The 22495-nt window shown below is 46.4% G+C and overlaps 1 protein-coding gene across 1 annotated transcript in view; it reads right to left on the bottom strand.

Annotated features, from left to right (window-relative positions):
* Window positions 1-7190: 7190 nt before the first annotated feature.
* Window positions 7191-22495, bottom strand: part of Vwa3b (von Willebrand factor A domain containing 3B) — a 182890-nt gene continuing 167585 nt past the window's right edge. The window contains exons 23-26 of the mRNA XM_038343822.2: window positions 19123-19247; window positions 17541-17678; window positions 16554-16654; window positions 7191-7431 (exon numbers count right to left, since the gene is read on the bottom strand). Coding sequence (XP_038199750.2) covers window positions 7191-7431; window positions 16554-16654; window positions 17541-17678; window positions 19123-19247 — 605 coding nt within the window. The remainder of the gene's footprint in view (window positions 7432-16553; window positions 16655-17540; window positions 17679-19122; window positions 19248-22495) is intronic.

The following is a 22495-nucleotide window of genomic DNA, read 5'->3' as shown; positions in this document are numbered from 1 at the left end:
TTAGGGGAAACTAACAAGAACGAAGTCTGGACATGCTATAATACAGATGCATTATTCCTTCTTATGCTCTAACCGAGGCTGTCATAGCTACAGAAGTAGAACCTGTCAGTGCACGCAGAAGCTGACTGTAATCATCATGTTCCACGGTTTCTAGAGTCCTCGTCAGGAGAAGACTGAGACTTAGATAGGTCCCCAGCATGGTGGAATTACTCTATAGATAGTCTCCATGGGTACCAGGCATGCATATAGTGCACAGACACATGCAAATAAAGCGCCCATAGACATAAAATAAATCTTTAAAAAAACTTTCAGTATAATTACCAATATTTTCAATGAAGGTTGCGAATCTAGAAACAATATTTGTTTTGTTTTATACAGAAATACTTTCAATGAAGAAAGTTAAAATAGCAGCAAATGAGGTTTAAGACCTGATCATAGATGGTCTCCAAGTGACCTCACTCCTTTCCTGGTACTGTCTGTAACTCTCACAAACAGGAAGGTTAACTTCCATCTACAGTGACACACCCTAACTTCCTGAATCCCTGTGACCTAGAGTTTGAACTTACAATGATGATTCATTTTCATATGAAACAAAATGAAAAATGGTAAGATGGCGAATTGTTATGCATTTCTACCATAATTATTTTAGTTTCCTTTCTGTTGCTGTGATAAATATTCTGACCAAAAGCAATTGCGGGGTTGGGGAGGAGAGAAGTGTAAAAAAAGGTATCAGGAACCTGGAATCAAGAACCATGGAGGAACACTGCTTGTTGGCTTGCTTACCAACAGGATCATGCTTAGCAACCTTTCTTACATATCGCAGGACCACATGCCTAGGGAATGGTACCACCCACAGTGGGCTGGAGTCTTCATGTACATTGACAAGAGAATCCCTCGTAGACATGTACACAGACCAACCTGATAAAGACAACTACTCAGTTGAGATTCTTTTTCCCCTTGGTGGTTCTAGGCTGTTAATGCTAGCCAGGATGTTCATCTATCAAGGAAAACCCACCTGAGCATGAGGTACCTGGCCTTTGCAGCAAAAGCAAAGGTTTCCAGTTATATACTTGCCAGTTTCAGGGAAAGTCCTTGTCTTAGGGTTTCTATTGCTGGGAAGAGACATCATGACCATGGCAACTCTTAAAAGAAAAGTGTTTAAGAGGGGTGGCTTACATTTTCAGAGGTTTACTTCATTATCATCATGGTGGGGAGCATGGCAGCATGCAGGCAGACATGGTGTTGGAGAAGGAGCTGCTATATGTTGATCTGCAGACAACAGGAAGTAGACTGAGACATTGGCTATGACTTGAGCATATATGAGACCTCAAAGCCCACCTCCACAGTGACACACTTCCTCCAACAAGGCCACACCTAATGCCACAAGGCCACACCTCCGAACAGTGCCACTCCCTTTGGGGGCCATTTTCTTTCAAACCACCACACCCTTCATAACACAAAGTGTTGAGAAAAATCCCAGTTTGCTGGGGCTTCCAAGCTAAGATGGTAGTGATCAGGAAAATCTGGAGGCCTTCCTGGAAATGTCTGGAACCACACAAATACAAATAACCATGCAGAAATTAGATTGCAGGCAGGTTAGTGTCCAGGGAAGAGAGACACATTGTGCTTTGAGAATTAAGTGTTGGTAGGATTGGATGTTTTTGTGTGTGTTTGTTTGTTGCTTGTTTTTTTCTGGATCTCAGACAAAGAAAAACAGCAAAACAGACATAAGGTTTAGGATAGCTACAGTGGGAGGTGGAAAAGAAAGGGGAAGGGCAGCTTTACTCAATTATGCCTTGCACACCTCCCCCCCCCCCTGCAGTCCTGGGATTGTAAATTACTGGACCACCCAGCTCCAAAGGAAGTCCTAGTCCCTGGGGAAGTGAGTGCTCGTCTCTCGGTGAATCAGGGGCCACTCCAGAAGCTGGGGTATGAGTGAGGTAAAAACAAATACGTGACGCTGGTCATCTAGCACTTTTGGCGGTCCCTGTCCTCCAGATGGCTCCATGTAGCCTGTCCTTAGAACCTGGGGAGTCTAATGTCCCAGGAGCTTCACAGGGCAGCCCTAGAGTGTGTGGCATGTGTATTTCCTGTCTTCCTGGAGGTCAGAAGATGGCAATATAGCCACCTTTACACAGAGCTGTCTCCTCTCAGGCCTCCTGGCACTGCCAGGAATCTCCTCCCCAGCCTTTATCTTCACGCTCCCAGGGCCAGTCAAGCTGTGGAGAGCAGGTGGTCAGGAAGGGCAGGGCAGGTCAAGGGCTTCAGAGTACAGGGTGGGAGCTGCTTCCCACAGGATCCTAGCTTCATCCAGACATCCTCTGCTCTTCCAAGTCCTTTCAACTGATTTAACCAGACCCGTTTAGATTACCTAGGGCTCTTCCTTCCTTCCTGGTTATGACCTACAGTCTCATACAGTCTCACAACAGCACTTAGACTCATGTTTAAATAGCTGGGTATAGTAGCCCAGTCATTTTGTAACATAGGTTCTTTCCTGATGCCTACCACAATTTCCCTGATGACCAATGGAGTGGGCCAGTTCTTTAGGCACTTGTGGCTAATCAGGTATCTCCTTTTAAAAGTATCTCTACTAAACATGATTTATTTGGAGCCAGCAAGATGGCTCAGTAGGTAAAGAACTTGGCATTTTTAATATTGCAAATGACCCCACGGAGGTCACTCCCTTGTACCTGATCCTGCAGAGGTAGCTGGCTTGGGCATGCTTCAGTGGAGGTCATTGACTTGGGCCTGGTTCCACAGAGGTCACTCGCTTGGGCCTGCTCTAGTGGAGGTCTTTGTGCTTCTTATTGAGCTGATTTCATTGACTGAGATATCCTTAAAGTTGGGGCTGGAGAAAGGCACAGAGGGCTTGCTGATCTTGCAGAGGACCCACGTTCAGGTCCCATCACCCACATGGAGGCTCACAGCTGTCTGTAACTCCTGTTCCAGGGGATCCGATGCTGTCTTCTGGCCTCCGTAGGTACTCATGTACACATACACATAGGCAAACACACACATGACATAGCACATTAAATCAAAACAGAATTAAAGAAAAGAAAATCCCCTGAAGTTTAGCGCTCAAGTGCCTTGAGACTGACACTCAGAGAAACAGTTTTAGATAAACTTTGTTCAGGCTTTTAGTGTGTTGGGCATACTCTTCTGGACACAGGACTCTTTCTCCACTATTATTCCCTCAGAGAATCTGGGAGATTTGGGGTCAGATATGCCGGAAGGGAGGGAAACACACAGGAGTTTGCTGTGCTTAGGCCCATGTGTCCCACCCTAAGGTCAGGTGGGCACCAGCTTTGTATAGACGGCATGACCCCAGGCAGATGCTTTTCTAACTGGGTAGCTGTTTAAATCACAAGTGACTATTTGTAACAAGCTGGTCTCTAAGGGACATGAATTTCTGTTAACACGGGGAGCAGGAGTGGCAGTGGGTGGTCCCAAATCTGTTCTCAGTCCCCATGCTCAGGTAGAACAAAGTGGGAATCAAGGCTATACTCTCCTTCCCAGTTACTCCATGCGGTCCCAAGGCAACAGTGCCACCTATGGGTCTTGGCACAGTTTCTTAGTCCCTCGCTTTCCTTCAGGAAATGCTTTTCTAGCGTCTTGTTACCTAGATCAAAACAAGAGCAAGGTGACATCATTTGATATTCCCAATTACAATGCTGGTAAGGCACATGGACTCTCCTTCCTCGGGACACCATGGAATTCCTTCCTCCTCCGTTTTTCTGCTTTGCTATTTGGGGCCTACCCCCCGCCAGCATTTTCTCCTGGCCCAGTTGTATTATCGCCTGCTCTCTCCATGCTATGCTAACTCAGGTGTCTTGTTCTGTTTTTCAGAGAAAGGGAATGAGTGTCCACATGTAATCTGTGAGAAACCTGAATCCCAGAGGAAATTATATACTTGTGGGAGAATGGGCTCAATTTATCGTGGAGCTGAGCTCACAACTGGCAGAGCCTGAGGTATCAACAACATGGTGGAAACTACAGGACTTGGCCACCATCTTGGTTAGTGACATCATCAAGATGACGATGACCATGTAACTTCACCATCACCTTGGTTAAGGCAATCACAAAAATGGTGGCACCTATAAAACTTCCCGGTACAACTGAGTCCTTAGGGGATTGCCACTTAGAATCTCCCGTGACACAGGCATTCAGTCACACATCCCAATCTTCTCCCATCTTTTTTTTTTTCCTTTCCTAGATGCTTAATGGGATTGTGGAAATAGGAGAGACTCTATGGCCCTGTGACAAGGTCAATAGTCAATTCCCTTTATCAAACCAAGGAGGCAATGTCAGACCTCCACAGTAGGTTCTATGGCCTTTGACACACTATGTTGCATGATATGTTTGCTGGGTTCTGGGAAGACTTAATGTTTTCCCAGCCATGTGCCTCCAACACTGGCCAGCTACCAGGAGGAGTTGACATTTTTAAGACGGATAAACCTGGGAAGCTCACATGAAACTGTAGCAGGCTAGGGACCAGTCTTGGGTCAGATTTCAACTGGGAGCCAAGGACTAGGTTGCCAGGTGCTAGATTCCTGCTCGATCTGGAAGCTAGAGATGGCAGCTCCTCAGGGCAATGCCTGCGCTGTCTGCCAGGCTTCTGCAGGCCTGTTTCTGAGAGAGAATGGTCTTCCTCTCTAGTTACTCCTTCACACCATATTTCTCTGCTTTTGTGTCTGCCCTGTCATGCTCTGGGTGCCTGGCTTCTGTTCCCACTCTCCAGCTGCAGTACAACAGACATGCGAAAGAAAAAGAGAAGGTCGGTGCCATCTCTTTCTGAGTTCTTGTAGATGTTTCCTTGTTTTCGGTATTTGGTATTTTCCAAACAACAGGGACTTTGATTCTAGTTCCATGTGGCAAAAGACAACGTGGCTGTTCGAATCCAGGCAGCCTATTGATAGCCATCTTCCCATGGAAAATTCCCCCCTGGAGCGTCTGTTGTTCTTGCTTCCAGTCTAGATCAAGAAATGTGATATGGGCTGACAGGTTATACATTTAAGGAAAAGGGATCAAAGGGAATGTTTAAGAGAAATATTAGCTATTCAACCTACAGAGGAGCTGAGACCCTCCCTGGTTTATATAACCACTAGGGGTTGGCTGACTTCCCTAACACAGGGTCAATATCTTCTCTGGAGGCTTTTTAAAAATTTTTTAAATTTTTTTTTGTGATTCATTAAAACAAAGTTTGATAAGAAAAGAAGGATGTTGACTGGTGTCACACTGGGCACCATTCTGTTGACTGAGGTTTCTGTCCTGCCCGGTTCCCACAGTCATTAAGTCCCAAAGAAATCACACAGAGGTCCACATTAACTATAAACTGGTTAGCCTAGTAGCTCAGGCTTCTTATTAACTCTTATGACTTATATTAGCCCATAATACTTGTCTGTGTAAGTCACGTGGCTTGGTACCTTTGTTGGCGAGGCAGTCACATCTTGCTTGCTCTGTGTTTGGCTTCCTCTATGTCTGGGTGATGACTGCAGACTGACTCCTGTTCCCAGGATTCTGGTGTTCTGGCCCTGCTTCCACTTCTTACCTGGTTGCCCCTCCTCTACTTCCTGCCTGGCTACTGGCCAATCAGCATTGTATTAGAATACAATTGACAGGGTATAGACCATTGCCCCACAGCAGAAGGAAGAGGAGGAGAAGAAAAGAACATTGAGATGAGGACATAGAATATAGAAGAGGCGACCATCCTCCTGTGTTTACCGGCTGTCCTGAAGCCTGGCTCATTGCCAACACTCAGCTTCCAGTTGAGCGACTAAATAAACGCATGAGGGTGTCCATGCTTTCAGGGACTGAAGGATGTCCCTCTTCCCCGCCAGCGCTCCTGATGCAGGGACCTACTACACTTCCTCAGGCTTTTCTCTCAGGACTGAAGAGGAAGGGCTTGAGTTTTGTCTTTGGGGCTAGGGTGGGGAGGTATAACAGGCCTCCCATAGGCTCCCCTGCCTGCTTCCCACTTTCAGGCACACGTCAGCCTCCAGCGCCATCCTCATTTCCTCGTGGTATTCAGCTTAAGCTGGAGCTGATGTTTCTCATCCTCCAATGATTTTGAAGTGGGTTCCTCCTCTCATTTCTCCAACTTTAGCTCTGGGGAATGTGAACACCATGTTTAACTTGTCCATGTTTCTTATTAGTAACCTGTGCTGGTTTTTGTTTGCTTGTTTGTTTTTTTTAATAGTCTGAGGACTGTTACCACCTGGACAAAGGAGACTTTGAGAGAGCTATTTCAGCCCTGAAGTTAGCGAGCAGAGCTGAATGCTTTTGCATTGGCACTAAACGTTCAAAGAATACAGTAGCAAAGGAGCAGCCAGAGCAATGTTTTCCAATGTAAGATTTTATTCAGCTTCTGCTCTCAGTTAGAGGTACCTACAACAGACTACAGACACAGCCAATTAGGAAGGGCTCAGTAGAAATGTTCAGAAGACAGTAACACAGAGAATGCTCAGGCTTACAGATCTCGGGCAAGCTACCAACCAGGGCTTAATTTCAGTCTTCATGTTGTGTGACAACATTCTTAACTCACAAGGAAGAACCAATTTAAAACAAGATCATAGGTGTGGGGCCTAACTAAACGGACTCCCCCCAACCCCCTGAGAACATTCTGATAGTAGCTCATCACCCTAGTGCTGCTACGTATACAGAGTGTATTAAAAGACTGAGGACAATTTGTGGTGTTGGGGGAAAAAAGTAGGATATGGAATGGCCAGAAAAATCCCTAAGCTCAAATAGCAGGTTGGGGCCTGGTTCTCATCAACAGGGAAGGCACTGAGCGGAATAAAGGCAAGCCTTACCTCAGCAGAGAGGCTTGCTCCATAGGGTCCAGAGGCTAGGATCTGAGCAGCCCTGGAGGAACAGTGGCTTGCTTAAAGTTAGCTGCCACTAGGGTGTACGCCTTAGGGTTCCTCAGCAATGGGTCCTCAGCCCCTTTCGCTGTGGGTGGCTGGAATCTGTCAGGGCAGGACTGCTCCTGGTGCTGGTGTAGCAGCGAAGGCGAGGTTGGCAGCGTCCTAGGCCTCGAGCGGAGAGCCTTCTCTGGGAAAGTGGATGTCAGCATGACTTGGGGGGCGGTGGAGGGGGTTGTTTTGTTGTGCCGGGACCTACGCTGGCCCGGAAACTGGGGAATTATCCCACATACATTATTCTTGAAAGAGGTTTCAAAGTGTCCTATAGGTTCAGGGTGCCTCCCAATCCCCCACCCTGGGCTCATGGAAGGTTTTGGGGTTAGACTCTGGGGACCTGGTGCCATGGGAAGAGCCATCTGAATCCGAGGACATCATCTCCCGGAGAGGTGACCGCCTGGTGGACTTCTTTTTCTTTTTTTTAAGGTTCTCTTGTCTTGACTGTCTCAGATTTCCAGTGTCTTCTTCAATCACTGTCCAGAGTGGGGAAGGTTTTCTTGCCTCCACTTCTTTCCTAGAGAGAGAAACAGAGGAGAACTTGAGGCTGATTTTAGACACCCTGGGCTTGACTGCTACAGTGTATCTCTCCAGATCGCCAGCTCACCCTGGGCTTGACGGCTATAGATCTCCAGCTCATGCCTGCACAAGTCTCTAAGCCTTGCCGGCTGCCCTGGGTGTTGGATACTTTAGACTTAAACTCCATTCAGTTCATGCCCATAAGTAGGAGTCCCACACAACAGGGAAAACATAACCACATGTACACAGTCCCTACCCAGTCGGTCAAGAAACAACTAACTCAAGCTCAGATGCCCCCAGCGCACACTTCAGCACTGCCCACTGGTCGCCACGGATGGGCCAGCCCAACTCTATCACCGCTGAGGTTTCTCAAACTACGTGGCTCAAGGTGCAACATCAGAAACTCCCAAATGCCAGCAGCGCTGAGACTTTTTATTACATTTAATAGGAAAAGCACAGGCCTGCCTATGATGTCATAGATAGAGACTTATTTAGAAAATGTACCGGACGAAGCTTGTTTATCAAGGAATGTTGGCTTTTCTTTCGAGAAAGCATCTTGGGAACACCATGACTTCATTCTAGCCCACTCATTGTGGCCCACAGATTCGTCAATTTCACTGTTTTCAGACCTCTGGGCTGTGTTAAGAGCACTAAATACCTGGGTTTAAACCCTGCTCTTGTTTCACATTTCTACACGGGTTGTCTTGACCACCCTTGCCTCCACTCAGTAACATTAGGGTTTTGGTTTTGCCCTAAATAACTTCGAATCATTACTGTTTTCAATTCTTCTGGAAAAAAAAATGTCAGAGAAAAATATGAGCCGGGAAAAGGCCCTTAGTTATTTTCAAACAGAAAAATCCCATTATTCAAATTACTCTGTAATGGATCAAGATTGTATCGCATGTGGTTATTTTTCAAAGATTAGCACAAGACTCAGAAGGGAATTCCCGAGAGAGGGGAAAAAAATTGGCCCAAGCAGTAGCGGTACACAGAAGAAAAAGGCTTTCCTGGATCCCCCACACAAACTATCTTATGTGAGGTCTGTGCTTGTGTAGATGCCAGCTCTCTGGGAGAGCATGTGCCTAGAGATATGGAGACCACACCTCGAGACTGCACAAGAACACCTGCCTGTGAAATCTGAGCTCCAGGTCCACTGCTGCTCACGCTGCTGCTTCCCTTGAAGCTAAGATGGTTCTGTTTTGTCTTTCTCCACTGGCCATCCATTAGAATTGATTGGTTTTTTATAACCTATGGCTTCTTAGGAAGATAAGCACCAAGGAAAGGGTAGCAGGGGTTTTCCAGATGTGTTAAAAGCACTCAAAGCATAGGCAGAGAGATCTGTCTACCTGTCTGCAGGAGCTGGAGAAGAGGCGGGAGCCAAGAAGCAATACATGTACAGCTTTTGCAAGGTCTAGTTCTATGAATGAGTTATAGGTCACCCCGTAATGTAATTTTAGGCAGGCAATAATGAAATAGCAGGGGTTACTGTTATGGAAAGAGGTAATAAATATATTAGTAAGTGGGAAAAGAGTTACAAATGAGAATATTTATATTTTCATTTTTGTTATTAGGGTTGTGAATTAGGCAAAGAAGACTAGACACCTTGAAGTAAACTAGAAACAGTTGCCTCTGGGAAATGAATTCCAATAGAATTGATATGTTATTCACCTTTTTACATTTAAAAATATTACATGTATTTATTTATTTATTTATTTATTTATTTATTTATTTAATGTGCATGGATATTTGTGTGCCTGTGTAACACATGTGTGCCTGGTGACTGTAGAGGACAGAGGAGGGGGTCAGATCCCTTGGGAATAGAGATATGGACAGTGATGAGCTGCCATGTGGGCCCTGGGAATAGAACCTGGGTCCTCTGAAAGAGCAGCTAGTGCTTTCAACCACTGAGCCATCTCTCCAACCCCATGTTTCCCACATTTAAAATGTTTTGCAACTGCTATACATGATAAGTAAAAGCAATAGTGCTTTTGGCTTTGAAGAAAACGTATGAATCAACACAGCAGATGAAAAAATCTAGAGGAACGCACACCAAAACACAGTGCTTACTGATGACACATTAGGTTGTAGATTTAAAAAGAAGGTTTTCCAGTTGCTTTTAATTTATAAGTAATATTAGTTGTGCATTACTTTTGGAACAAGAACAAAAAAAGACAAGTTGTCATGGCTAGAACAAAAAGGTTTGACCAGAAGAAAACTTTTTAAAATATTTGTTTATTTTTATTTTATGAGTGCTTTGCCTGCATGTATTTAAGTGCACTGTCTCTGTCTCTCTCTCTGTGTCTCTGTCTCTGTGTCTCTGTCTCTCTCTCTCTCTCTCTCTCTCTCTCTCTCTGTGTGTGTGTGTGTGTGCGTGTGTGTGTGTACTTCCCAAGGAGGCCAGAAGATCATCCGACTGGAGATTGGCTTACAATCTACAAGGGTGGATCCTCCACAGGAGGCTGATATGCAAGCTCCTATCCCTGCCCTCCCCCTACATCTTACCCTGCTTCTTAGCCACAATCACTATGGAGACAGAAAGGGCTGCCATGACCCTATGGATATAAGCCATAACCATGACTGGACGTGACCCACTCGATGGCTTTCTTTACTTCAATCTCACACTAAAGAAACATTAAACTAGGTAAACCATTAATTGTTTTAGGTTATAGATTTGATTGAATGTTAAATGTCCCTTGTCCAAAATATTTGGGACCAGAAGTGTTCCAGGTTTTGGATTCTTTGCATATATAAGACACCTTGCAGATGGAACCCGAGTCATAACATGGAGTTCAGTTCTGTTTCCCACACACCCTTATGCATCCTGTGTAAGCGGATGCATACTATACCTTTGCTGGCTCTGAACCGTGGCTGCCACCCAACACCTGAACCAGGTGTGAAGCTTTTTACTCATGGCATCATGTTTGTTCTTTAAGAAATTTCAAATTTCTGAGTGTGGTAGTCTGAACAAAGAGCACCCCACAGGCTCACAAGGGCTGGCACTATTAATAGGTGTGGTTTGTTGGAGTAGGTGCAGTATTGTTGGAGGATGTGAGTCACAAGGGGGCTTTGAAGTCTAAAATGCTCAAGCCAGGTCCAGTGTAGCATTCACTTCCTGCTGCCTGCTGATCCAGAACACTCAGCTACCTTTCCAGCACCGTTATGTCTTCCCACCATGATGACAACAGACTAGACCTCTGTCAGCCAGCCCCAGTGAAATGCTTTCCTTTATAAGAGTTTTCTGGGTCATGGTGTCTCTTCACAGCAATAAAACCCTAAGACAGGGCTGGAGAGATGGCTCAGAGGCTAAGAGCATTGAATACACTTCCAAAGGTCCTGAGTTCAATTCCCAGCAACCACATGGTGGCTCACAACCATCTGTAATGAGATATTGCCCTCTTCTAGCCTGCAGGGACATATTCAGGCAGACCACTTTATACTTAATAAATAAATAAATCTTTAAAAAAAAAACCCTAAGACAGTGAGCATGTTGGATTTTGGATTTGGGGATTAGGGATAATATACAATATACAATAATATAAGTTGCAATTCAATAAATAGGATCAGAATACACACAGTGGGATAGAATGAGGAGCCAGGCACCGTGTCTTAACTGGTTCAGGACTCATTTCTAGGGAGAAAGTGCTGAGAAACCATGATACATTTTTTTCGGGGTTCAAAATCCACCTATTCAGTTGATCAAGATTTGTCAATACCCTGACTCTCTTGTTGGCCCCCAGAGGCCTCTTTTCTACATTGTCTCTTTTGCTCTGGAATAGACACCAGACAGATGTCTCATGGGATCAGAAGGCCTCCGAATTGACAACTGAAGAAGAAAATCAAGAGGCTGATACCATTGGTCTGAAAGTCTCTGATTCTTGAAGACACCCTAGCATTCTCTTGAAAGTAGGAAATAGCCTTTGCACTTACGGACAACATAGGATATACACAGACACAGGTTTTTGCTCTCATCTGACTGCAGGGATGAAGGGATAATGAGATGTACAGACTTGCCGATTTCAAATGCCCAGCTAGCTCCCAGGGAAGCTCTGTCAGGAGCGACTACGTCAGAGCAAGGGAAGTGATGTGTTCATGCAATGCCAGAAGCAGCGCTGGGCTTTGATGCTTCATCAATGAGCTCATTCCACTGCTGTGGGAAGGCAGTGTGAGGCTCTTCCGCGCTGTCCAGGAAGGAGGCTAAGTCGCTTGGGAATCGGCCCTCCCACGGAAACATATGCCTAAAGCCATGGGAAGTCACCAGGCTGCTCAGAGGAGAGACAATGGGATGCTAATGTTCTGTGCAACAGGGAATAGTGAGCTGACCACAGACTCAAACGACCACCTCCAAGGCCTGGGAAAGTCTTCCTTTCTCACACACAAGAGTGTCCCCAAGACCCCACAGGGCCAATTGAGCAGCAAGGGAAGATGAGCAGTTCTCCTCAGGTGCCTGATTTTCAATTCCCATCATATGGATTTTTCTGGAGCCCAAAGAAAATGGGTTAGTCTAACTTGGTTTTCCCACAGTCACATTTGGAATAATGTCGCTACTGTTGTTATTATTGTTATTATAACTGGGAAATCATAAAGCCTCTTAAGAGAACATCTTTCTAGAGGGCTGACTTGCCCAGGCCTGGCTCTGTCGAGTGGGCAGGTAGACTCCAGCTCTGCTGGAGGGGTTTGCAGCCAGCTATGGGGCACCAGGTGTGTGGATTCTGCTCAGACCTGCCAGACGCCCAGGTCTGGAGCTGGCTAAGTGACACCTGGCTGAGGGGATTTCCCTCAGGGAGAAATCTGGAAGCCAGAGCATCGAACCCACCAGATGCCCCCTTCCCCTGCCACGGACCTCTGATAGAAGGGAACAGGTCCCCAAAAGAGGTGACCAGACTGGTTGAGAACAGAAGACTGCACGGACCCTAGTTGATCCCTTTGGATCTCAGTATCCTCTGACCAGTTCCCACCACATCTTTCACTGCTTATGCTCTCTATCGAGGACCCGGAGAGGGATCTCTCTGTAGGAAATGCTCTGAAATGCTTCAGCCGCAGCTGAAGGCCCCCAGAAGGAAGAAGAGAGGGTGAGATGACAGACACCAGCATGTCGTTCATGCTGGTCTACCCAGGTGTCTGGAGGTAACACGCCCTGGCTGATCACCCCTGGATTGATAGGCACAACTGAGTCAATACCTGAAATGAAGGTCCTGTCGGAATCATGACCTGGGGTATGTTTCTTTAATGACACATACACACAGGGATCAGGATTCTCCATAATGGCCTCCCTGGTATAAAGGCCGGAGGACTCAACACAGACATTCACAAAGAGATGACACAGGAGGTAAGTGGGAATTAAGAACCAGGGACCTGAAAGAAGGTAGAGACTAGAAAACAGCTAAACTGCACTCTTGTATTCAGCCCTGGTTATGGAAGCAGAGACTTATTAAGCTCTGGAATTAGCAGGTTGAAGATGGCTCCTGCTTGGGAAAATTAAACATAGCTTGTTGCTCCGAGGAAGGCATTGAGAGTGAAAAAAAAAGGAAAAGGAAATTAGAGAGTCAATGAACATATCTCCTGTGTGAAGCCCTAGAGGTGAGAGTAGATAATTAGCAGCTAAGAGATTTAAATAAGGCCCAGGGAATGTGAGACACAAAGGTTTTTTCCTTCACACAGAAAGAAATGAATTTTAATTAAAAAATGATTAATGATAATCTTGAGTTCAGTGAAAATAGTCAATACCTAGACTAATATTCATATTCCTTTATCATGGCTAGAGTTTAAAAATATTTCTCTCCAAAGGTTCATATGCTGTATGTAGGGTAGATCTTTAGTATAGCCATATGGAGAGGTGATAATGGGTCCATTGAAAGGTGAGTCCCAGTAGGAGACAATTAGGTCACTGGGGACTTGGCCCCTTTAAGAGATTACTGGGGTCTCTTGGAGTGAGCAAATTGACTTACAAGAATAAGCCGAACCCCTCCACAGTCTCTAGTTTCCTTGTCTCTCCATTTTACTAGCCTTTGCTCACAGGATATTGTCTACTCTGTCCTAATAAGACCAGAAAGGCCCTTACCAGAGGCCAAATGGATGGAGTCATCTGACCTTGGGCTTTCAACCTTCAAAGTTGAACTATAAACATCTTTTTTTCTTCTTTGAAAAGTTCTTAGCCTTAGGCATTTTGTTATAGCAACAGAAAGTGGACTGAGACAGTCTAGCACGAGGGACATTTTCTATCATGAAAACCTATAGAAGATGCGGTGGGACCACTTTAGTACATGGGAGAAGCTAGCTAGGTACCAGGACATTTCATGGTAGTGGGGACACTGGTGTCCGATCTTAGGATTTCCCAGGAGGCTAATAGTGTTCTGAGACAGTAGCACACAGTTTATGCAAACCACAGAGACCCAAGAAAGCATGGCGTTGGGAAGTAGTATGCCCTGGAGGGTTGGGAGACAGGCTCACCACACATAGGAAAGGGTAAGATAGGAAAGAGGGATCCAGATGGTGGTGAGGTCTCAGGGTTTTTAAGTGAGGGAGATGGTACAAGAACCATTTGCATTCAAAGAAAATCAATCAGTCAAGCTCCCCAGGGAATATGCCTGGGTTGGCAAGCCTAGATGGGAGCAACTCAGAGCTCCTGCCTAAAGCACTGAGCCTCAACAGAGCTGCAAACCATCTCCAAGGCTGGATCGCAATAAGATGGAGACAGATGGGACTGGTAACTGACTAGAAGATGCCCGCTTGCACAATTCGATGGCTCATGGGAGGAGGAGGAGCAGAGACAGTGGGCCCGGGGCTGGGAGCAGGCTTGAGGACCAAGCTCAGTCTGTAAGCATTGAGTTGGAATGACGGCAGGTGCAAAGAGTCAGTGGGAAGCTAGGGAAATGGGTTATTGCAGAAGCAAGCAGACAAGTTCAAATTCCTGGCAACTACATAGTAGTCGGGCATAACTACATGTGCCTGTAACCCTAGTGTTGGGGAGAGGAGAATGGGGAAATTCTCAGCCAGTGAGAGTTTGTCTTTAAAAACAAAGTGGAAAAGTGATAGAAGAAGACACCCAACATGCTCTGGTGGCCTCCATATGCACACACATGGGCACCTACACACACACACACACACACACACACACACACACACACACACCAGTGGGCATTTGGGAATAGTGCAATTTCCATCGTGTAGAATACCTACACTTGACAAGCATAGCCACGGACAATCCCATCTTAGACCTCTGGTCCATATGTGGGGCAGGATATGGCGCTAAGACTGTTTCCAAAGTGTCCTCTCTATTGTAACTATCTACTGCGGCTGCCCATTGCTTACACGTGGGCAGCTTTCATAAGGGCTCGCTGGAGGTCCATTCCTGGGGGCTGTGACTCTGATGTAGAGCCACAGACTGGGTCAGAGAAAGAGACACAGGGTTCTTGGTGTGAGCGGCACCATGGAAACAATGGTGTGAGTAAAGTCAGGCAGAGAGGAAACCTAGAGAGCCATGGCAGGCCCGAGAGGGCAGGTTTGTGCGTCAAGAGCAATCCCAAGAGTAAGCATGGCCAGGGTGGGCAATGCCTGAGGACTGGGACAGGTCTGGGGTCTCAGCTTGGCTCTGTGAAATCCCTTTCTAGTAAGGGGTATGGGGAAAACTGATATCCACATTCAGGGAGGGAACCAAATGGAGTCGAGGTTCTCCAGCTCTACAGAAGAGACTGACAGAGAAGGGAAGTGTGAGTTAGATCACACCACAGCTCTGGGGGAGGGAGCAGTGAGAGATGGGGGGGATATGTACAGGCACATAGATGGACACTCTGTGGGTGAGTGCAGGAGAAACTTGTTTTCCCTCTGAGTTGGGGAAGCTAAGGAAAAAGGATGGTGGAACGCAATGGTCACCCTCATTGTCAGGACCCAGGACATGGGAGGAATGGGCTTCCAGAACGGGTGGGTAGATCAGATTTCAATTACATGAGACACACTAATATTCTTTGACATCACAGAGAAAGGCTGAGTCCCACATGCCCCAAACTCGGGGGTACGAGGTGTTTTGTTGATAAAGGCTACCCCCAGAAAAAAAGGTTCACTCCCCAAAACAACACATTCACTCTGTGAAAGTAGAAGGTGCTTCCTGAATCCCCTATTACAGCCCTTGCTCAAACCCCACATTTACTTCTTCTTTATGTGCCTTTAACTCCAAGCTGTGACTTCACCCTTGCTCTTGCTGGCCGCACGGACATGGGCTTTGCCTGCTCTTCAGGTCTCAAGTCTTTTCCTGTTGACATTGGGCCAGTCGGCCTGCACATCTCTCAGTAACTCTACTGCTTAAGGTGGAGATTTGTTTACCCCAGTGTAGACCCTGGGATTTGTAACCCCAAATCACCCCGACACACTCCTCTGGTAAAGCCACTTCAGAACCTCCCTCCTATATATGCGCCTATATGGAAGGGACACTTAGGGGACAGTTCCTAAGTGAGGCTTAAATAGAAGGCCTTGAATTCTTACACACAAAAGTGGCGTAATCGCCTCTTTTTCATGGCAGGGTTGAATGTGTTTATGTAGGGCCAGGGGAAAAAATGTTGTTTCTGAGATTGGAGCCAGATGGAGTGACAAACAGCAGTTCAATGGAAGGAGATGGATTGGCTAATGCTTACAGAACCGAGGCTTCCATCTCTACTAGTACTCAGAAGGTGTAGATCTCAGCAACAGAATAAAGGTACAAAAATCTAAGTTGATATTTAAGAGGTAGGCGTTTGGGTGGAAGTGTCACCCCAGCTCCTGACATTCATATACCCAAAGAATCTGGAATGTTTGGGTGGAAGTTCCAGCCCAAGCCCACTCCCCTGGAAGTTGCCTCAGTCCAGACTCCACCTCCAAGAAAGCCCACCAAATATTGACCCCTCCCTAAAGATGCTCAAGACCACGCCCACAGGGTATTTAAATTGCCCCACCCCCCAGAAAACAAACACGTGTTTTTCTGGTCTTCCCCATCTCCTCTCTGAGGTGCTGAAAGGTCACCCCGGAGTGCTGGTATCCATTAAACCTGTGCTTTCCCTAGTTTGGTTTGACTTGGTCTGATTTGGATTATTGCGTCGATGGAGAGGTTTATCGGGTTACAAAAAGCTTTCCAGTATGAGTGGGTGTACTTACACTGCTTGGTTCTTCTCAACCTGGGACACGTTTATATGAGAGCAAGAGAGAGCATACTTGTTTTGGCTGATCTTTATAAGTGCACTCCGAGGGCAAAATTCCTGTAATCACACCAAAAAAAGAAGTCATGTCATTGAACCCAAGAAGCCTCCAAGTCATGAACAAGTCATAACCAGCTCAAGCCGTTATCAGAGCTAGTAGTCATTATCCTATTCGGGGTGCCACTCAAGAGAGCAGGCTAAGTTCACGTTGCTTTATAATTCTTTGCTGAATAAGTCATTGTTAAGTCCTTGGTCATTCCTCTAAATTCTACATCAACTGCCAAGTCTACCCAGGTCAGTCACACATGTACACACACACACACACACACGTGCGCGCGCACACAGGGAGGTGACTGAGTGGGTAAATAGATTATCATGCAAACATGAGCGGAGTTTGGATCCCTAGGACCTATGTAAGAGCTGCATAATCATGGCAGCCCATCTCTGATCCCAGCACTTCAAGGGCAGAGACAGGATCCCCGGCTAGCTAGACTGGCTGAATGGGTGAGTACCAGATTTAGCAACAGACCCAGCCTCAGTAAATGAAGTGGAGAGTGATGGGGGATATACTTAATGGTAACCCTTGGCTTCCACTCATTGGACCTTGCATACAGACACATATATACCATGAGACAGACAGACAAACGAACACACGCATGTGTGCACACATGCGCGCGCGTGCGCGCGCGCACACACACACACACAGAAAGAGAGAGAGAGGGAGAGAGAGAAAACACCCAGAGTAAACCTGTCTAGCTGTCAACTGCAGCTGACAAGGAAAACCAAATGACTCTCCCATACAGAAGCAAGGAGACCACAGCGCTCTCAGCTCGAGCAGGGTCCAGACCACAAGGGATGCCTGAGTGGGGGAGTAGACAGCTGTGTTCCCTCAGCTCCCACCCATCCTCGGCCTAGCGAGAAGGCAGTTGTCTGGGTGGACACTTACTCTGCGGTTGTTACACTTTAAAACTGTGTAGAATTTCTCTGAAGCCACATCCCGATTTGGAAGCGCTATGACGATGGCGGGGACATAGAAGTCAAATCCTTTGCTTGTCTTGATTTTGGCAAACACATAATCCCCAACCTGTAGCAGAAAGCACATTTCACAGCAAAGAATTTGTTTACAGAGCTCATACATAATTTAATATAAGCTTGTTTCACAATAACTCCCGATTACTGGCAGGTACTGGTGATAAAATTCTGATATAGAGCTTTAAAAAAACATCAGATAAGAAAGGGTTCCAGAATTCTCTGAGTTTATTGGGCTACACCTGCAATTTTGAAAAACCCAGCTTTAGTAGGAGTTTGGCAATTGACAAGGGTCCTGGGACAGTCAGCAAGCTAGTTAGGGTTCTGAAACTCAAAGAATTTGGTACAAACAATGACTGTGACTGAAGGAGCATCTAGGGGGTTTGATATAAAGACATGAAGAGTGTCCTCAGTGTTAGAAGGGTGTCTGTCCCCCAGACAAAAGAAAAGAGTGGGTTTAGTGATTGTCAGTCCCAGCACAGACGTGGAGTCCATGGGAAAGGTCACCCAGAGGTATAGATGGCTCTGCCAAAGGGCTCAGTGAGGCTGCTGGGTACCTGTCAGACATCGGGAGAAGGGAGCAGGAGGTGTACTGTGGGTCTGGCCCAGGAAGTCGGAACAGACCAAGGCTAACCTCTCTGATCCCTCCTTGGCTTGCGCCATGTAAGGAATAGCAGCCCTGAGGCTTTGAAAAGGCTTTCCTTTTGTGCCTTGCCCATCTTGGTGTCAAGACAGTGGCCGGTGGATGACCCAGACACGGTGTAGTGCTTGTTCATTTATAATCAGATGAGAGCATATTCGTCTGTCTCATTTGTGGCAAGCACACTTGAGGGAACTGCATTATGACATCACAGGTTGGCAGCGGCTGACTGCAGAGTCACAGAAATCACTTGTTCTGTCATTGATACATATAAGATAATGCAGTCTTCTGCAGAGAAAGTGTCAGGAACACTAGGAGCCACACAATTTCCTTCCCCACTCGTGACAAGTATCACAAGATATATAAGCCACTATACACAGTGACCGGCTACATTAAGAGGGACCTGGCAATCAGTCACAGAGCAATTGCCAAGTGATGGGGTAAAGAAACTGGCTGCTGTTCTTCCTGCCCAAACACAGGCTCCTGAGGGCCACATAGGGACCTCTGCCATCCTCTGTAATCCAAGACCCTTGTGGACAGTATAGAGCAGTGGTTCTCAACCTTCCTAATTCTGTGACCATTTAATATACAGTTCCTCGTGCTGTGGTGACCCCCTACCATAAAATTATTTTCATTGTTACTTCATAGCTGTAATTTTGCTATTGTTATGAATATAAATATATATAAACATAATTATATATAAATATGTAAATATAAATAAAAGAATATAAATATCTGGGTTTTCCGATGATCTTTGGCAACCCTTGTGAAAGGTTCGTTCACCCCCAAAGGGGCTGTGACCCACAGCTTGAGAACCACTTGTATAAAAGGGTCCCAGAAGGGACCAGAGAGTAGGTACCTGAAGTTGCGGGCAGGGCATGGCGCCCCCAACTGGTGTGATGAAGGAGATGGACACCACCTTAGTTTCTCCGTATCTGAAGTCTACCAGTGCATGGGTAGAGCTCAAACATTTCTTCACAACCCCTGGAGGACTCAAGAGAAACAACACCTGATGAGGGCCGCAGGCTTGCTCCACCCTGTGGTCTGTGCTGAGTCACCCCATGTGCCTGTTTAAATCAGCACACCCCACATATGATCCCTGTATGATCTTGAGGCTCGCAGTAACAGCCAGCCAGGCTGAGGGTGCACCAGTGTAGATCTGACTTCAGGCAATGGGCACCCAGCTCAGTACTGCAATGCTGCCTGTTGCTGACAGAATGTAAATCAGACCTTTCCTTGAGGAAACATTAGGGGGTTTAGAACAACAGTCACCAGAAAGAGTCACCAATAAGTTGTCTATTAAAACCAATTTAGCCTTTTTTTTTAAAAGAGAGGAGAGAGAGAGAGGAGGAGAGAGGAGAGAGAGAGAGACAGAGAGAGAGAGAGAGAGAGAGAGAGAGAGAGAGAGAGAGAGAGAGAGAGAGAGAGAGAGAGAGAGAGATTGCAAACTCATACCAACCATTTGGTCCAAATTACTACCACTAAGAGGACAGATGGACATCATGTGCCTCTGGACAGAATGGCACCTGAGTGACATCACCCAGGCTGTCTTTTAGGAAAGAATGTACATATTGACTCTGAGCTAACCCAAACTGAGTCAGGCCATCCTCAATTGCCCTTGCTTTTAGCATCATGAATGTTTACAGAAAAGGTTAAAGCAAAATTGTAGATTTAGGAGTGTTGTGTGGTGGCTGTGCACACCTTTAATCCCAGCACCCGGGAGACAGAGGAAGGCAGATCTCTGTGAGTTTGAGGTTAGTCTGGTCTACAAAGAAAGTTCTAAGCCAGCCAGAACTACATAGTAAGACTCTATTTAAAAAAAGAAATCACTAAGGGTTCATGTTTGCCAAATGTAACATGTGGCTCTGGATTTGGATCTGCATTAAAGAAAAAGTGGAAGGCATTGGCAGGCAAGTGACAAAGGCAGAATGCACATGAATGTGTATGGTGATGTCAGCGTCCCTGAAGGCCATGTTTACGGTGGATCTACTAGGCAAGTGCCTGCGGTTTCGAGTAGAGTTGTGATGAACGCTGCCTAACCTCTAACAGTTCAGAAAAGGTGTGCGTGTGTCTGTCTGTGTATGTCTGTCTGTCTGTATGTGTGTGTCTGTGTGTTTGTGTGTGTCTATATGTGTGTCTCTGTGTGTCTCTATGTGTGTGTCTGTCTGTGTATGTATGTGGGTATCTCTGGGTGTGTTCATGTGTGTGTGTCTCTGCGTGACTGTATGTGTGTGTGTCTCTATATGTGTGTGTGTGTGTGTCTATCTGTATGTGTGTGTATGTGTCTGCGTGTAGGAAAGGAAAGTGACAATGTGAAAAAGTAAAAGATTCACAGTATAAAATGTGACAAAATGATAAAAATTAGTGAATCTGGGTAAAGGGAACTTTAGAATTCTCCATTTTCCTTGTAACTTTTCTACTGTTTGTTTGTTTCTTTATTTATAGAAAAACGGACTCTAGAGGGGAAGTTATAGGCTCTCCGATTTTAAAAAGATCTGTTGACTCTGAAGGGTAGAAAGGCACAGAGTCTGAGATCTCCAGCTCTCCCACGCAGTGTGCTTGTTTGTGGGGGTGAGTGCCGGTGCACATATACCTTGGTGCCTGTGGAGAGGTCTGAGGGCACCCTCAGGAGCTGTTCCTCTCCTTATCCCTTGCAAACTCCTCTCCCTGGACAGAGCGGGCTGTTAGCAAACCCCTGCCACTCATTTAGCACATTACCTACACTTGTGAGTTCATCCACCAGGCTGTGACCTCAACTCCAAGCGCTAACAATGTGCACTCCTTATCCCTTGTTGGAGAGAGCCTCTTGCTCGCCACCGTCCACACCAGGGGAGCTGCGCCATAAGCTTCTCCTCTATGTCTCCTATCTCCCTGTGGGAGTGCCGGCATTCCAGATGGGCACTGTTGTGTCTGACTTAGTTCTAGGGACCTCAAGCCAGGTCCCCACGCTTGTATGGCACGTGATTTACCCACCAACCAGCCCCACAGACTATCGAATTTGGTGGCATTAATGTTTACTGACAAGCCACAGATCAAAATGACTAGTTCTGTAACTAAATTCAAATGTTTACTTCCTCCTCATCAACATATTTGAATTCAATCACAGCTGCAACAAATTTAAATGTTTCTGTCAGGCAGCTCGCATGCAGTTATGAGGATGCTTACTGACTCCGATGACACGCTTAAGAACAAAATGCCATACAGTCTCAGGGACTTTAGGTGGCTATGACGTTAACCTTACCTCTCTGTTCCCCCAGCCTGGACACACACAGCAGTGATGCTGGGAAGTCTGAGCTATTCTTCATTTTCCTAGAGTCCTGGCCAGCCATCAAACCCTACTCTGTAAGCCACCCAGCTGAAATGCAGTCCTTTGTACATTCCACTTAAACGGCAGATTCACATAGGATCCCCTCCATGGCTTAACTTCGGAAAGTCACGATGCCTCCCCAGAAGGGGCCTCCTGTGACCCCCTCTCAGCCCCAAGCAAGGGGAGCTTCCCACCCCCACCCTGCCACTGATCGGGCACAGCACTTTCATGCTTCGCCTGTGAGCTATTTCAGAGCCTGGTTCTATTTCCTTCCGTCCAATCAACTCCAAGTTCATTTTCCGGATTTCAAAGAGGACATCTTAGTCCATAGTTCTAGTCACATGCTGACTGGAAGCCAAATGCTTTGCTGAATTCACTTCTCACACGGTACAGAGATTGTTTAATTACATTTGATGAATGGCGAGGCTTCTGCATTTTAATTGGCTGTTCCTTCTAGGCTTCTCCAGGGTGGTCTTTCGCCTGCTCGCCCTTCCCATTTCAGTGGCACTTCTTGCGTTGATGTTTCCAGAAGCTCTGTCTCCAGTGTCCCTTTCCAGACTCCAGAGGCTTCTCTAACGTGTTTTCCTGGGCATCTCGCAGGCACCCTCAGTACATATCCTAAGCATATACCCATCTTTCCATCCAGGCCACGGGGTTGTCTCTCCAGCCCCTCTCCTGGCTTTAAAAGTGACTCTCTGATGCCCTGAGAGCAAAGTGCAAACTGCTCAGAAGTGCCTGCTGTGAGCGACCCCAGGCTTACTGACCTGGAAAGCTTTTGTGCTGGCTGGTTTTACGTCAACTTGACACAGGCTAGAGGAACTACCTGAGAGGAGGGAACCTCTACTGGGAACATGCCTCCATAGGATCAGGCTGTAGGCAAGCCTGGAGGCATTTTCTTCATTAGTGATTGATGTGGGAGGGCCCA

This window comes from Arvicola amphibius, chromosome 9 (assembly GCF_903992535.2).
Source record: "Arvicola amphibius chromosome 9, mArvAmp1.2, whole genome shotgun sequence".
Classification (NCBI taxonomy): Eukaryota; Metazoa; Chordata; class Mammalia; order Rodentia; family Cricetidae; genus Arvicola; species Arvicola amphibius.
Note: the sequence above shows the minus strand (reverse complement) of the source record. Positions and strands in the feature narration are given on the sequence as shown.